General features: G+C 41.9%; 1 protein-coding gene across 9 annotated transcripts in view; it reads left to right on the top strand.

The window, feature by feature from the left end:
• The window catches only part of LOC135487615 (glutamate receptor ionotropic, kainate 2-like), a 223,255-nt gene that overhangs the window by 14,225 nt on the left and 193,022 nt on the right, over positions 1–16,008 (top strand). For 8 of the 9 annotated variants that reach the window (XR_010446880.1, XR_010446879.1, XM_064771577.1 and 5 more), the window contains exon 1: positions 13,772–14,357. The exons of the other annotated variant lie outside the window; for it this stretch is intronic. Coding sequence is in view for 6 of the 8 variants with exons in the window: in XM_064771577.1 (XP_064627647.1) it covers positions 14,261–14,357 (97 nt within the window). In the remaining 2 variants the exon portion in view is untranslated. Of the gene's footprint in view, positions 1–13,771; positions 14,358–16,008 lie in introns of those variants that run through there. 9 annotated transcript variants of the gene reach the window in all.

The following is a 16,008-nucleotide window of genomic DNA, read 5'->3' as shown; positions in this document are numbered from 1 at the left end:
AATCGGCCCGATTGTGTCTGCGGGGCATGTTGTTTGATCCTGGCTAGATCAAAAAAAAAAAAAAAAAAAGGGGGGGAAGCCCGATTGAAGAGTCAAACGCGCATCTTGCGCCATTTTTGATATGCCCTATCTTCAACATCCAGGCAACCCCTAGTAGACTAGAAAGGACGCAATTTCTTATTGTTGTTTAGCAATAACTCATTCTACACCCTTCAACATGCCTTACTTGCTCTAAGCTCTGTTGCCGGAAAGAAGATGGTTTTATTACGCAATTCTAGCGCTTTCCGGAGAATGGGTCTATTACTCTCTATAATATGATTGTAATACCGAGATCAAAATACCGGTCCTCCGGTTCTCCCCATTTCTTTCCCCTGGCGGTCCTCCTTAGCTAATATGCCGGTGGTGCCTCCTGGATGGAACAACAGCTCAGCCTTAGGTAAGTCCTCGTTTCCCACCTCCAATAGGTTGCTGGGATTCGATGCAAAAGTGTTCCATAGGTAAGTTTGAATGACACAAAATGCCCATTTCCTTACAAGAAATGGCCATTTTGTTAGTTCATACTTACCTATGGAACACGGCCCTCCCGCCGTCCCCACAAACGGGACATACTCTTTATTAACGCTCAAGAGTAAAGACTAAATATGGCGGCATGAGATCGGCGCGATCTCGCGGGATCGGTCAGGGCGCCGCCTGGCGGCCGAGCTGTTAACTCAGTTCTCCCTTTAGAAAATTAAAGGGATACTCTTGTGTTTGAGCCCAAATGGAGTAACATGCAAAAGTGTTCCATAGGTAAGTATGAACTAACAAAATGGCCATTTCTTGTAAGGAAATGGGCATTTGGCCTAGATTCCAACAACATATTTACAAAGAGTTTGGAGTGCTATGAAATCACAAGATCATGATGAATGATGAATAATCCTCAGATTTCAAAGCCCTCTGGGCAGAGAGTCTGTGCCGGGAATAGAATCCCACACTAGTATTGCTAAATTGTCCTTTAGTTTAGTTTGGCTCTCCGTCCGGGACGTCCCGGGAAATAAGCGCGATTACCATATGGATGGGGCGCTCAAGGTGGCCGTTTTTCACCTGTCGCTTTAGCGTTCTTACCAGGCCATCGTGGCTTTCGCGGGCCTCCAACACGCGGGCGAGAGGCCAGTCGCAACGTGGACGGGCGTCATCCATTATACAGACAATATCATCTTTGGTCAAGTTGCGCTGGACTTTGGTCCATTTTTTGCGTTGTTGCAGCGTGGGCAGAAATTCTTTCCTCCACCGGGTCCAAAATTGATTGGCTAAATGCTGAACGGCGCGCCATCGTTTTCGACAATACAAATCCTGCTCTACAAATTTACCGGGGAGGGGCATGACGACCTTAGACTTGAGCGTCAGCAGTTGATTGGGACACAATGGCTCCAAGGAGTCTGGTGACTTCGTATCCACATATGTCAGGGGTCGGCTGTTGCCAATCAATTCTACTTCAACTAGGAGAGTGTGTAACAGCTCATCATCTAATCGATTCCCATGCTTTGCTAGTAAACTGGACAGCACATTTCGAGCACACCCAATCATCCTTTCCCAACTACCGCCCATATGACTGGCGCTAGGAACATTCATATCAAATTGGACCCAGTCACAATTGTCTTTGAGTAACTCACGAGCTATTTTATCATTGTCCATTTCAGCCAATGCGGCGGCGAATTCGTTTCGGCCCCCGATGAAGTTTGTTCCACGGTCGCAGCTCAATTTTCTGATTGGCCCCCTGCGGCAAGCGAAGCGACGGTATGCGTTGATGAACGAGTTTGTATTCAGACTGTTAAGCCCGCACCACACGGTGAAATTTGCGTGATGCAAGTGACACGCGTGCACGTTGCGACAGGCAAATTCTCACTGTGTGGGGTCGTTTTTTGCTGCGTATCTTCCTCGCGTGTCGAGACGCAGCCGATCTAGCATGTTTGATATTTTCTCGACACGCGAGGAAGTTAATCACCGTGTGGGGGCTACCTGCAGCAATGTTGCGCGAGTTCGACGAATCACAACAAGCAGATCGGTCACATGATTTATAGGTCAGTCACATGATACCAAAATGGCAGCGCCCGGGAACTGTCAAATCCTATGAGAAGTATTATGGACCAAGAAGACCAAATTGCCCTTATTCTCCTGCTGTTACTCCGTCGGAGGCGGCGGCGGAGGCGGCGCCGCGTGGACCGTAGTCTTTGGACAAGGCCATGGATTCAGAGAAGAGAGGATAAGGGGGCCTATGCAAATCTAATTGCTGAATTGCTGTCGACTCAATGGGAGCTGCCATTTTGGTATCATGTGACTGACCTATAAATCATGTGACCGATCTGCTTGTTGTGATTCGTCGAACTCGCGCAACATTGCTGCAGGTAGCCCCCACACGGTGATTAACTTCCTCGCGTGTCGAGAAAATATCAAACATGCTAGATCGGCTGCGTCTCGACTCGCGAGGGAAGATACGCAGCAAAAAACGACCCCACACAGTGAGAATTTGCCTGTCGCAACATGCACGCGTGTCACTTGCATCACGCAAATTTTCACCGTGTGGTGCAGGTTTAAGCTACCTCTAGATGAATAGCTCTTGAGGACATACACGTAAAAAGAGCTACCCAGCGCTTGTTATCATTACGACCAGATTTGACAATGAACGGCCCGAAGTAATCGACAGCGCTGTGCGTGAATGGAGCTGCGGGCTCCAAGCGATCCTCTGGAAGATTGGCCATTTTTTGACCACATGGATTTTCCTCTTAATTTGCGACACGAAACACATTTCATGATGTAAGTGGTTACGGCGGCTCGCCCCCCGACAATCCAAAACCCAGCTTGCCTGGTGCTGTTCAAAGTGATGCCACGTCCTGCATGTCCTTCCATTTTGTGGTGATGGTCAATGATCAGATTGGTGATGTGGCTGCTTCGAGGCAATAGAATCGGCTGTCTCACTGACGAAGACACTTTGGCATGCTTGATTCTTCCTCCAACTCTCAAGATTGACTTGGCATCTAGGAATGGATCTAAGGAGACAAAACTGCTGCCTTTACCCACATGATTGGTTTCTTTTGTCTTTTCTTTCCTTTGGGTTGGCTGGTTGGCTGTCATCAAGGTTTGAATCTCTCGTGGAAATGATTGTTTCTGTGTTATCTTCAGGATTCTGTTCTGGGCCGTCTGCATTTCCTGGACTCTAACTGGTGTATATCCTTGAACTGCAATGCGATTTTTTTAGCAACTTGAAATAGCACAAGCACAGAGCAACAGCTCTTTTTAACCTAAACCAGTCGGAGAAATATTCAAATCTTTCAGTCATGCTTGCAAACTTGGCCGGATTCACAGACACAATCGTTTTGTTCACAGTGACAGACCGTTTCACTTCTGGGTCGTCGTCTGCCAGTGGGATCGGCTTCTTTGTCATCATAAGAGTGGAGCTTTCACTGTTTTGTAGGAACTCTGGACCTTTCCACCATAATCTGCTGTTTATGAGACCTTCAGCATTTGTACAACGCGATGCTATGTCTGTAGGGTTGCTTTCTGTAGCCACATGTCTCCACTGACCTGGTGTTGTGACATCACGGATTTGCTGTATTCTATTGGCTACAAACACATGGAATCGCTTGGAATCGTTCGAAATGTAACCCAACACAACCATGCTGTCTGTATGATACAGGGCTTCTATTTCTTGTATCTTTAGCTCTCTTTCCAAGAAGGCTCCAACTTTCACGGATGTTACAGCGGCGGTTAGCTCCAATCTTGGGATCGTCATGGCCTTGGGTGGCGGAACTCTGGATTTTGACATAACCAATGCTGTTTCAACTCTCCCCTTGTCGTCCACCTGTTTGAGATAGCTACACTGACCATATCCATTTTCACTGGCGTCTGAAAAGCAATGCAGCTCTGTACGCACTACTGGTCCAAGCTCCCTTGTTTTATAGCATCTTGGGATATTTGCTTGTGTGAGTTTTCTCAAGTCTGATCGCTAATTTTCCCATTTCATACGGATGTCTTCTGGCACAGGATCGTCCCAATCGGCTTTCTGGCCACACAATTCCTGTAGGATCAATCGTCCCTTCAAAAGAACGGGTGCTACCAGACCTAGTGGGTCAAATATTGAAGAGACCGTTGATAGAATACCTCGGCGGGTGAGTGGTTTGTCTTTCAAACTGATCGAGAACTGGAAAATGTCGGACTGGACGTGCCATTCTATTCCCAAGGTCCTTTCCATGGGCAATTCATCATGTCTCAGATCCAGACTTTGGACATTCTTTCCTCTCTCGGACTGTGGTACAGCTTTGAGTACTTCTTTCTTGCTTGACACAAATTTGTGCAGACGAAAACCCCGTTCTGAGCACAATGCGGTGGATTTTGTAACAATGTCAATAGTTTCAGTGATACCATCCAGGAACTTGGGCCCATCGTCTGCATAAAAGTCATCCCTCACATAGTCCGCAGTACTTGTCCTCCAGTTCATTAGCGGCAGCTTTCAATGCAAAATTTACGCATGCTGGGGACGAGGTGGCCCCAAAAGGATGAACGGTCATCCTGTATTCGCAAGGCGGATTGTCTAGGCAGCAATTTTCCCACCACAAGAAGCGAAGGAAGTTTCTATGCTCCCTGTTTACTCCCACTTGGTGGAACATACCCTCTATGTCACAGGAGAAGGCTATCAGCCCTTTTCTGAACCTACACAATAGGCCTGTAAGATTGTTGGTCATGTCGGGACCTTGCAATAATCGCTTATTCAGTACGGCGCCGTTGTACTCCGCACTGCAATCGAACACAACCCGAATTTTTCCGGGCTTGTGCGGATGGTACACCCCATGGTGAGGTATGTACCAGATTTTACCATTGTTCATGTCAAGCTCGTCCTCGGGCACCCTTTCAGCAAACCCATTTTTAAGTAGGCCATCCATGAAAGCCTTATAATCTTCTCTGTATTGCTGATTCTTTGACAACCTCCCCTTCAGCTGCTTCAGTCTTTTCTCGACCATTGGTCGGTTGTGGGGTATTCTGACATCGTCCGGTAAAGGAAGGGGCATCTCAAAATGGCCGTCATCTCGAACATGAATCTCATCTTTCATCAGTTGAATGAACCTTTTGTCGTTGACTGATGTCTTGGCATCTGGGTTGGTCTCCCTCTCATTAAACTCTAGCTGGAACATCTCAACAACTTGGCTAGGATTCATCTCTTTGGCACTAATAGAATAGACAAAATGACCTGAACCAGAATGATTGTTAGAATTTCCAACTCGACCGACGACCCCCCCCCCCCCCCCCCCCCAAGGCGGTGCGGACGCCATAGGGATCATTATCGTCCCCAGGCACAATTTCTAGCGGTCTGATGGCCTTTGTGCAATTGTTTCCAATTATAACACCAACTTCAACTGAATCCAAGTACGGTGTCAATTCTTCTGCAATTTTCTCAAGGTGTTTCCATTTCCTGGCAGTTTCTGGTCTCGGTACTTGACTCGGGTCTGCAGGTATAGCTGCATGGGAAAGAACGGCAGGCAGATTTACTTCACTCGACTCGCGTAGTCCTCTTACCACCAATCCGTCTACTTTCTGGCATGCCACCATTTCCTCGCCCAATGCTGTCGACATCTTCACATTGACGGCGTCACCATGTACATTTAGTTTGTCCAATACCGAATCAAGGACCAGGCAAGCGTTTGCCTGATCATCTAGCAGTGCGTAAACCACAGTAGTTTCTAGTGGGTGGTCTTTGTGGTAAATTGAAACAGGTACTATCAATGAATGAGCGCAATCGCAACTAGTAGTATCTGAATCATATGTTTTAGTACAGCGCACAACGGCATTCTGATCTCTGATCTGCGGTACGCGAAGTGGTAGGTGCGGGCTGGCGCGAGTAATCATGTAGTCGGGTGGGATGCGTCAATTGACACACCTCGCATTTCATCTTACTTAGGCACCGGAATTTTTTATGCCCTTTCTTGAAACACCCCAGACACAGACCTTTGCCCTTCACTAACTCCAACCTTTCAGTCAAAGATTTGCCCCTGAACACTGCACAAGATTCCAGTGAGTGGGCCTGCTGGCATGATAAACAAGCAGCAGGTGCCCTCACCCCAGAATTATTACCAGTAGGTACATTTACCTGAGAATCATTACTCCCACCATAAATATCAGAATTAGTTGCAAAGGCAGAAACACTAGACCCCTTTGAAACATTCTGACTAGGCCCCTTTTGCACAGATTGAGGATCACGTTTAGCGCCGTGATTGGGTACATTTACAACAGGTGATTGTCGTTCAAGTAAAGGATTACAAAGGATCCTTGCTTCCTTTTCGATAAATGCACACAATTTCGAGAAGGGCGAATGTTCATTTCTTGGTTCCCCACGACAGTTCTCAGAATCCTCGTATTGCCAGTTGTCGACGAACTTGATCCACCGGATCTGTAGACCTCTTGGCAGCTTGGTGAGTATGGTATCCTGTTCCAGGGAGTCGTTCAACACCGACAGTTGACCAATGTACACTATTAAAAGTATACGAATTTTTTCCCGTTACCATGGTTACTAAAATGGTTTTGAGATGAAGACCAATAAAAACCAAACTTCAATGAAATCCAACCAGTAGTTCGCTCTCCAGAGCCCTAAACGATGCGGACATAACATAAACGAATGGACTATTAATAGTCCATCGTTCCACGTGGAAAGAGTTGATGCGTGGAGAGCTAACTCGGGTCAAATCGGAGTCGACATCGGAAATAAGAGCGCGATAATTCAGTCAGATTTTGAATTTTTCCTTTTTTGTTTAATTTGTTGATGGAAACTACTTATGTATGAGAGGAGGTGACTGGGCAGCCGACAGCTTGGTAACATATCCCTTAAGAATACCAATGATCATTTAAGTAAGACATTTGCGTCTTTCGTCACACCCAAAACGAAAGGGTTACTTCTGCCTTGATGAAGCCGTAAATCACCAGCGCTGCACATAGTGCCGGTGATCAAGATTCCATTACTGTACTCTCAGATAACGGGGCATAGCTAGGAACTACCGTTACCGTCGCATCTGTTGTCGATATACAGGTGTTGAAATAACCTGCGCGCTTGGCATTGATTCAATCGCTTGTCAGCAAACAAGTGAACTAAGAACACCTTGTCGAGATTCACATTTCGCCGTTTCACCAGACTGCTCGCCGCATTAACTGTGTCTATCTTCACCCGCGATGAGTCATACAATAGAAAGTATTTGCATCTAAAGCTTCAGGTAAAATCTATAAGCGTATCGTTGGTGTCGTGCGCATCCGGATTTTCGCAAAGGCTGGAATCTCTCCCATATAGATGATGACAATATGTTAGTATAAATAATCATTCCGAAAATCAGAATGCACCTGAAGTTTACTATCAGTGATAGTGCAGGATTAAATTTATCATTTAATGATCTCGGAGATATACCAGCAGAAAAAAGATTACGGATACAACACAGGAAAAAATTTCAATGAAAATTCTATATAGAAACTATATAGAATCTACAGTGTATAGATAATTACATCATATAGAAATTTCTATGTAGATTCTGTACATTAATTCCAAATCGGAAATGGTAAACTCAATATCGTCATAGGATTTCTATATAGATTTTGAAGTGTTTTTTTATCATTTTTTTTGGATAGATTTTTCCTTTACAGCAGGTCATTTGATTATCTGGGCTTTCATCGTTACCCTACCAGTTGAATCTAAAGGACCACGGTCATTTTTAAGGGTAATATTACTCGACTGCCGGCTGCCCAGCCACCTCGTATTTTATGGGCCGGTAAGTAGTTTCCATCAACAAATTGCACAAAAAAAGGAAAAATTCAAAATATGACTGAATTATCACGCTTTTCCGATGTTGACTACGATTTGATCCGAGCAAGCTCTCCATGCGTCGATTCTTTCCATGTTGAACAATGCACTAATAGGGCGTCTCTTGGGGATCTACACTGTGACGACTTGGTGTAGATTTTTCCGACGTCACGCTGATGGCGCTTGATTATCCCGCAACTGTGACGATAATGGAAATAACTTTGCGTCGTAATCACGTGAACTCGCATCTCGGCGTGCACTCACGCGGCGGGAAAGTTCTTTCGCGCCAGAACTTGTACGTACTCAAATTAACGAATAACTCATTTTTCTACTATCTAAGAGCTGGAACAAATAGGAAAGCATCAGACACGTTCAAAAAATAGTTTACTGTTGAACCAGAAGAAGTACAAACATACTGCAGTAACAAGCCACCCATTCATTGGCATTATTAAGAGCAATATTACCAAGCAGTCGGTTGCCGTCTTCTTTTTTTACATACTAGAGACCGATGCACTTGATTGGGAACAACGTTTACGAAGACTTCGCGTCAAGTCACGTTACACTAATGTAAAAATACGGCTTACTGGACTTTGCGCAACGAAGCGAAACGAGCGAAATGGGGGAGCGACCATTATGTTCTACCCCGGTACGTCAAGTTCGATAGATGGTGTCAGTCACCAGTATGGATGTGTTTTTCATTATGAATACGTGTTTTTAAAAATCAAAATCATGAATTTGTTCGGACCTCGATCGAAGAAGGTACGACAAACAATTAATTAATCAAACCCTTATGAGGTTCATTCATTTGAATTAGAGAGGGTAACGTACATTGTATACACAAATCAAACACACACGCAGTGCTTGCGAGCATTGCAGAGAACGACTTTTGAGTGATGACCCACACCCACCCAGGCAGCTGAGACACATGTCTTGTTGGACATGCCTACCGATTTTTACTAAATAAAAGCATAACTTCACTTCACACTTTTCGGGGTTGAAAATGGACTCACGTAAATTACCGAAATTACATGCCAAATTCGCACATGACCTGTTATTTCTCAATGCTTGGAAGCTCAAATGTCTGAATGTAATGTATGCGCGTAATGAATACTCTCAGCAAGCGAATAGTTGTGATCGTCGGTTTTTGATACGAATCGTTTCCTGTATGGCCGTTACAAGCCGTTGTCTGAATATGATGTGAACCTGTTTACCGTTCAATGCTGCTCCCTGTGACGCTGTACCCGTAAATGTTCAATGAAAAAAATGTTGATAATGACTAACACGGCTTGTTCGCATCGTAAACATAGTGGTACCCGGGTTAACTGTCTTTGCGTTTGGCCTAATTTTACAACGATTACTCCCCATGTAACCACGATCTAGGATGGACAGGCTGTGTATTATGAATAGGAAAAGTCACCTAGGGACCGTTGCGTAGAATACTTTTTTGGCGAAATATTGCGCAAAGTCCAGTAAGCCTAAAAATGCATGGTGACGTGACGACGATCAACACCACGTTATGTAAACGTTGTTCCCAATCAAGTGCATGGCTCTATAGTAAGTAGTTTCCATTTACAAATTGTACAAAAAAGGAAGATATCAAAATCTGACCGAATTACCATGCTTTTCCGATATTGACTCCGATTTGACCCGAGTTAGCTCTCCATGTGTCGACCCTTTCCACGTGGAACGATGCACTATAAATCGATGCACTTGATTGGGAACAACGTTTACGAAGACTTCGCGTCACGTCACGTTACACTGATGTAAAAATACATGGTGACGTGACGACGATTAACACCACGTTATGTAAACGTTGTTCCCAATCAAAGCCATGGTTCTACCCTGTGACGTTTTGGTACTGATAGCGATTTTTCCGACGCTTCGCTTTTGATTACCCCGCAACTGTATGGCAAGCCGTTTGCTTCAAAAAGTCGAGATGATTTTTTTCAAGTCGAGATTTTTTTTTTCAAGTCAAGAAAAAATATTTCAAGTCAAGAAATTTCTTCAAAAAGTTGAGATTAGTATTTTCAAGTTTACACATTTTTTTTCAATTCTACAAGTTTTTTTTTAAGTCGACTTTTTAAATATATATGCGTATTTTTTTTTAAGTAAAAAATTTTTTTTTCATTGATTTTTTTATATACAACTTATCAGTTGATTATTTTTCTAATTCTTTTAAATTTTTTTTCAAGTCGATAAAAATTTATTGTAAATGACAAATTTTCTATTCAACAAAAAAACACACATTCGAGACAGAAAAAAAAAGTCGAACATTATGACGTCATCACTTTTCGTGTACAGTATGTAGACTCGTCCCCAGCCGTTCTCTTGCTGACTTCGCATTCTAATGCCCACATATATACATAGCAGGGGACCAGTCTATACAGTATGCAAGATGGCGGGAGGCGATGTTGTTGACATTGCCGAGTGTCTGCGTCAGTGTCCCGCTATGGTCCGGCGATCTGAAAGGGCCAGACAATCATTAGATCAAAACAAACTAGAGAACTGTTCCAGGCTACTAGATGACATTCTAGGAATTCTGAGTGCGCTGTATATACGTGCATGGAGCACACGTGGCAAATCTGGTGATTCTATTAAGCGGGTAACGACCGTCCGTGTTTACCAAATTTTCCAGGTCCGACTTATCAATGTTCTCCGCCATTTTTTTTAATACCGGCGGTCCTGCTAGGCGGCGCGGGCAATATACACAAAAACTGATGACGTCATAATGTTCGACTTTATTTTTGTAGCGCTCGACTGATTACTTTCTCGAGTATGAAATTTTTCACTCGAGTATGAAATTTTTACTTTCGACACTATTTCTGTATTTATTATGTATCATTATTATATTTTACAAACACTATTTTTATTTTTATAATCATTTTTTTCTCGCAGTGAAATTTTTATTAATTGATTCAACTTCAATAAGTTAAATGAGAAGAAAAATAAATATCTCGACTTGAAAAAAAAATTTAATTTCAAATTTTTTTTCTTGACTTGAAAAAAAATATCTTGACTAGAAAAAAATCATTTCGACTAGAAAAAAAATCATTTCGACTTTTTGAAGCAAACGGCTTGCCATACAACTGCGACGATAAATTAAGAAAACCGCACGAGTTGCTGATCCGGGTATCCAGATTGCAGGAGATGATTTTCTACGGGCCGATTTTCTACGGGCCGTAGAAAATCATCGAGTGCGATCTGGATACCCGGATCAGCCACGAGTGCAGTTTTTTATTTATCATATACCACAAATATCGCCATAATCTCAAGAAAATTCCGGTAAAAAGGCAAATTTTGTCATTTTTGACCCGAATCCCTAATGTATAGCAAGCCAAAGCGGAATTAATTCAACATGCAAAAATATCTTGCAACTCTGTCAAATTTATCTCAACATTGAAAAATATTATTCAACAATTTATAAGTCAAGTCATCATTTTCAAAATACGTGGCAACAATTTCAAAAGTATGGTTCAACAATTAAAAAAAAATCGTGCAACATTTTTAAAAATTACATCTCAACAATTTCAAAATTATGTTTCAACACTTTCAAAAATACATCTCAACAACTTCAAATTATGATCCAACATTTCAAAAATTCATGCAACATTTTTCAAAAATACATATCAACAATTTCAAAATTATGCTTCAACAATTTCAAAAAAAGCATCCAACATCTTTTAAAAATATCTCGCAACATTTTTTTTATTCAACACTGAAAAAATCGAGCAACATTCACGTGACCAAACAAAGTCACGTGAACTACCGCATGGCATGATCCAACAGCTAGAGACAGGGTACCAGTGTAATAATGTGCGGGGACGAGGTTGGTGTATGGTACTTCTGTTCTATCACCGATTGTGACATTAGACACGAGGGCCACCAATCGCATGTGCAAGTGTCATCTCATACATATCATATTAAATTCTATTTGATTGTATACTTGTCCATATCGAAATGAATCGGGATGAACTGTCGCGGCTAGCCAATGCCAGCAAATTTGAGGATCTTATATGGGATCTGATCCTGCGACCACTCCAACCTCGCCCCCGCACATCATGCCATGCGGTAGGTCACGTGACTTTGTTTGGTCACGTGAATGTTGCTAGATTTTTTCAGTGTTGAACAAAAAAATGTTGCGAGATATTTTTGAAAGATGTTGGATGATTTTTTTGAAATTGTTGAACCATCATTTTGAAATTGTTGATAAAATGTATTTTTGAAAAATGTTGCATGAATTTTTGAAATGTTGGATCATAATTTGAAATTGTTGAGATATATTTTTGAAGTTGTTGAACCATAATTTTGAAAATGTAATTTTTTTAAATGTTTGCACGAATTTTTAAAAATTACTTTTGACATTTTTGCCACGTATTTTGAAAATGATGACTTGACTTATAAAATTGTTGAAGAATATTGTTCAATGTTGAGATAAATTTGACAGAGTTGCAAGATATTTTTGGGTGTGTTGAATTGATTCCGCTTTGGCTTGCCATACTAATGACGTGAAAACGTCGAAGAAGACGTAACGCTTGAGTTGACGACGTCACAACCTTATGACATCGTCGTGACTTCGCGACGTGGCTGAATTCCAACGCAATAATGTAGAAAAAGGACGACAATGAAAATGACGTAAAAGTCGACGGTCTTTCAACAGTCAGAGTCTCTATTGCACGAGAATTGAATGATCTCGAGCATTCTCGTGCAATAAAATACTTTTATTGAACGTTTGTATTGCACGCTCAGGTGCACCAGTTATGAAAAGTATTTCCATGAAAGAAAGCACGTGAGTCGATGCCCGTTGGGAGAGATGCTCGATACCGATTTCTAAATGCCTGTACAATCCTGGCTCCCTGTGGTCTGCTGAGCTAGTTATCAGGATTAATGCGTTATAGGCCTAATAAGAGTTTTAGCTGCATGCTGCACATCCGTAACAGAAGGTTTTTGGCATCCCAGTATGGTCATCAAGTTGGAGGATTCGGGTCTAATCGCGGCGTGGGTCAATCTGAAGAAACAAAGGGGTGCTGCCGTTTAAATAGCAGCATGCAAACAAGATGCTTACCAACAATGCATTGCAAAAACGAACTTTATACAAACTCTATAAAACACTCAATAAAAGTTTCCTAACTACACACAAGGTTATAGAAATATGCTCAATACATCCTACAATTGATATTACACAAAGCATCTGGCTTTGAATAACAAAACTATCTAAAAGTACTAGACTGAGATGATGTTTCCTCCCAAAAACATAAGTGAGAACTTCCAGGAAATACAACTACAGAGTAGCAAATTTTCAACCAATCAAAACGCTCCAAATAGTCAGAACCAATTGATATCTAAAATATGTAAACAAAGATTGTTCCAACAATGTTAGCATAACACGTAGAATAAAAACTATACTTTCAGACATGATCATCAGACACAAAACTATTAAATCAAACATAAAAACCTTGGGAAGACAGGGGTAGTGTTGTCATTAAAAACAAAGCCTAACTCAGTGCTAAATATTGGCCGCTGCCGGGCCCTAATTCGTATCTATTATATTTTGGTTTATCAAACGATCCTCGGAATAAACTAATGATTTATGTCTGTCTTTATAGGTGCCTGTTTCATTCATTACAGAATTTGATCGTTGATGCACTAACAGAAAATATTTCATGCATGAAAATCGACTATCAACTCTGTAATATGCGTTATCGCTTCTCAAAGAAACGATATGTAGTTAGCGTACAGCCACCAATTCCTCGTCACGGCGTAGACTTAGAAATGAAATGCATGAATCTGCACGCGGCAGACTACTCTACGCTCCTGTAGCTGATAAACCTTGCTGATTTTCTGCAGGAATTATAGCAACCAACCCTCATCTGCGCAATGCTTTGGAGCGCCGTTACAAGAGTGTCCATAGGACACATGCATTGTTATTGATTTGCTGACATCATCAGACACGGCCGCCTGTTTCACTGGTGCGCATCTGCTAACCAACTGTCAAGCATTGCTAGTGCTGCAATACATGGTTTCGATTCGACATCGTACGAATTTTAGACCAAACCGCTGTCATATTCGTATCAAGGTAATTTATTTCCATTGCTGACTTATTCGGACGAACATTAACGAACGGAGGAAATTTACCTATAACGTGAGACCGCCGACGGTTTGGATAGTCTTCAACGTTGTAAATGATAGCTGAGTGTGGTCTCAGCCAGTATACTATTCTGCCGAGTTTTCTTATACCAATGGTTTTATCGTCCATCTTTACTTAGAACATGTTGGAGTCTGTGTACAAGATTCGGTTGTGACTCTATATAGGATACATATATCTTTCATTACTGGATAACCATGAGTTCTACGGAGTATGATGCTTAAATGTGGTAAATTGGAATTCAGTGGAGAGTGTGGAGTTACGAGAAATTGGATTTATACAGACAATCGGATAGGTCTTCTGTAGCAATGACGCTATGCCATAGGAAGCGCATTCTCATCTTTTTTTTTCTGGCTTTGGCAGTTATTCCATGCGTAGTTGCACTTCCCAAGGTCATCAAAATAGGTAAGTCAATCAACATTTAAGTTTATGAAATGCTTTTCAAACAAAACCCCTCATTTCCACTCTTGTATTTTCCTTTATAATTATGAGCATGATAAGTTGATGATGAATCAAGCTGTGAATAAGACTTCCAGTATTGGTGGATCTGAATTATTTATAAAAAAGCTTGTTTTCAGATAATATCACGTTAATGATATAAGAAAGAAATGCGCCGTTTTTGACAATTGAATTAATAAACGGTGGGGGTCAATTGACCAAATTTTGTTTGGAAAAAAGCGACATTCAAAAGCGATTTATCCGAAGTGCTGAAGATAATTTTAGAATATTTGGTCTACCAAAAGATGAAGGCGTCTATACCGAGCGGCAGTGATACAAAGAATATTAAAGGCAAGACTCTCCAGTTATTTTATAGATCTCATATTGGATATATGTTTTAAAGGATGAAAACGAATATCATTCGACTTCTTCTACATGTCGTAAATATAAGGTTTTATTTACTTTCATGAACCGTCGCTCTTGACACGAGCAAGAACACAATCATGATAACAACTCTGCGAAGATCTATCTATACTTGGTCAACAAGACACACGAAATGGCTCTTCATTCCGTTACGTTGGTGTCGCCGCTCTCCGCGAAGCACGCGCACCTGACTCGCAGCTTTACGGGACGTCATTCTGTGGATGATGATCGACCGATTTGATCTTTCTAAAAATGTCCGATGTATTACTGCATGGCTGTCAAAACTTGATTCATTGCAGTGTCTCCCTGTTCAGCTTACTGTCGGCTAGGTTATGATCACTGCATTGATTGACGATCGCATGTATTTTACATTTTACATGTTGGAGTTCAACACTTAATGCCGATAAAGTCTTTTTGCCTTAATTAAGTAGCGATGGCGAATTCATTCAAATTTATTGGCAACATCTGCTTCAAATGAAAATACAAGCCCTTCGGTGACATTTATTCACTTGGATTGATCGTTCAATGTTGCTCCAGTTGGTGACATTGACAACACTGGTATTTAATCACCTGCTTTCTATGGCGAGGAATCATCAACACCAATGTCACGTGTTTTGTGTGGTATTTGGAGATCTAGAAAACATTGTCGATTAGTCATGCGTAATATCAAGAAGTGGTGGATTTTGGGGGTTGTGCATCAATTCCCCCCCCCCCCCCCCTCGTCAGAGCAACAGTTTAAAGTGCTTCAGTCCAAGTTTAGCAGGTCCCCGAGATGACCGGAAAACCACATATTTTGCACATAATTGTGTATCAAATTATTTCTTGGTCAGGGCCCTCGTACCAACCTGGTTTCCAAAATGGCACCTTCACTGATCCCTACGCGATAACTCACGAAAGACAATACCTTAAGCTGTCAAAATTTCAGGATTGGCAGAAAAGTACCTTGGCAAAACCCTATTGTTTTCCGGTTTTATCAGATTCGTATAAATTGTTATTTTGACGAGTTTGTTGCTCGTCTCCAAAGGTATTCCTCGTTTACTACTAACAAGCGTAGATTAATCAATGCATACTACTAATATAATATAAGCCAGGCAGACACAACAGTTGTATAACTACTCCATATGTCTTTGTCGTCTGCTAGCACTATGGTAACCACAGGTGCTTTGCCGACACTGTCCAAATCCCATCACTGATG

Source organism: Lineus longissimus, chromosome 5 (genome assembly GCF_910592395.1).
Source record: "Lineus longissimus chromosome 5, tnLinLong1.2, whole genome shotgun sequence".
Classification (NCBI taxonomy): Eukaryota; Metazoa; Nemertea; class Pilidiophora; order Heteronemertea; family Lineidae; genus Lineus; species Lineus longissimus.
This window is presented reverse-complemented; position numbering and strand designations above follow the sequence as displayed.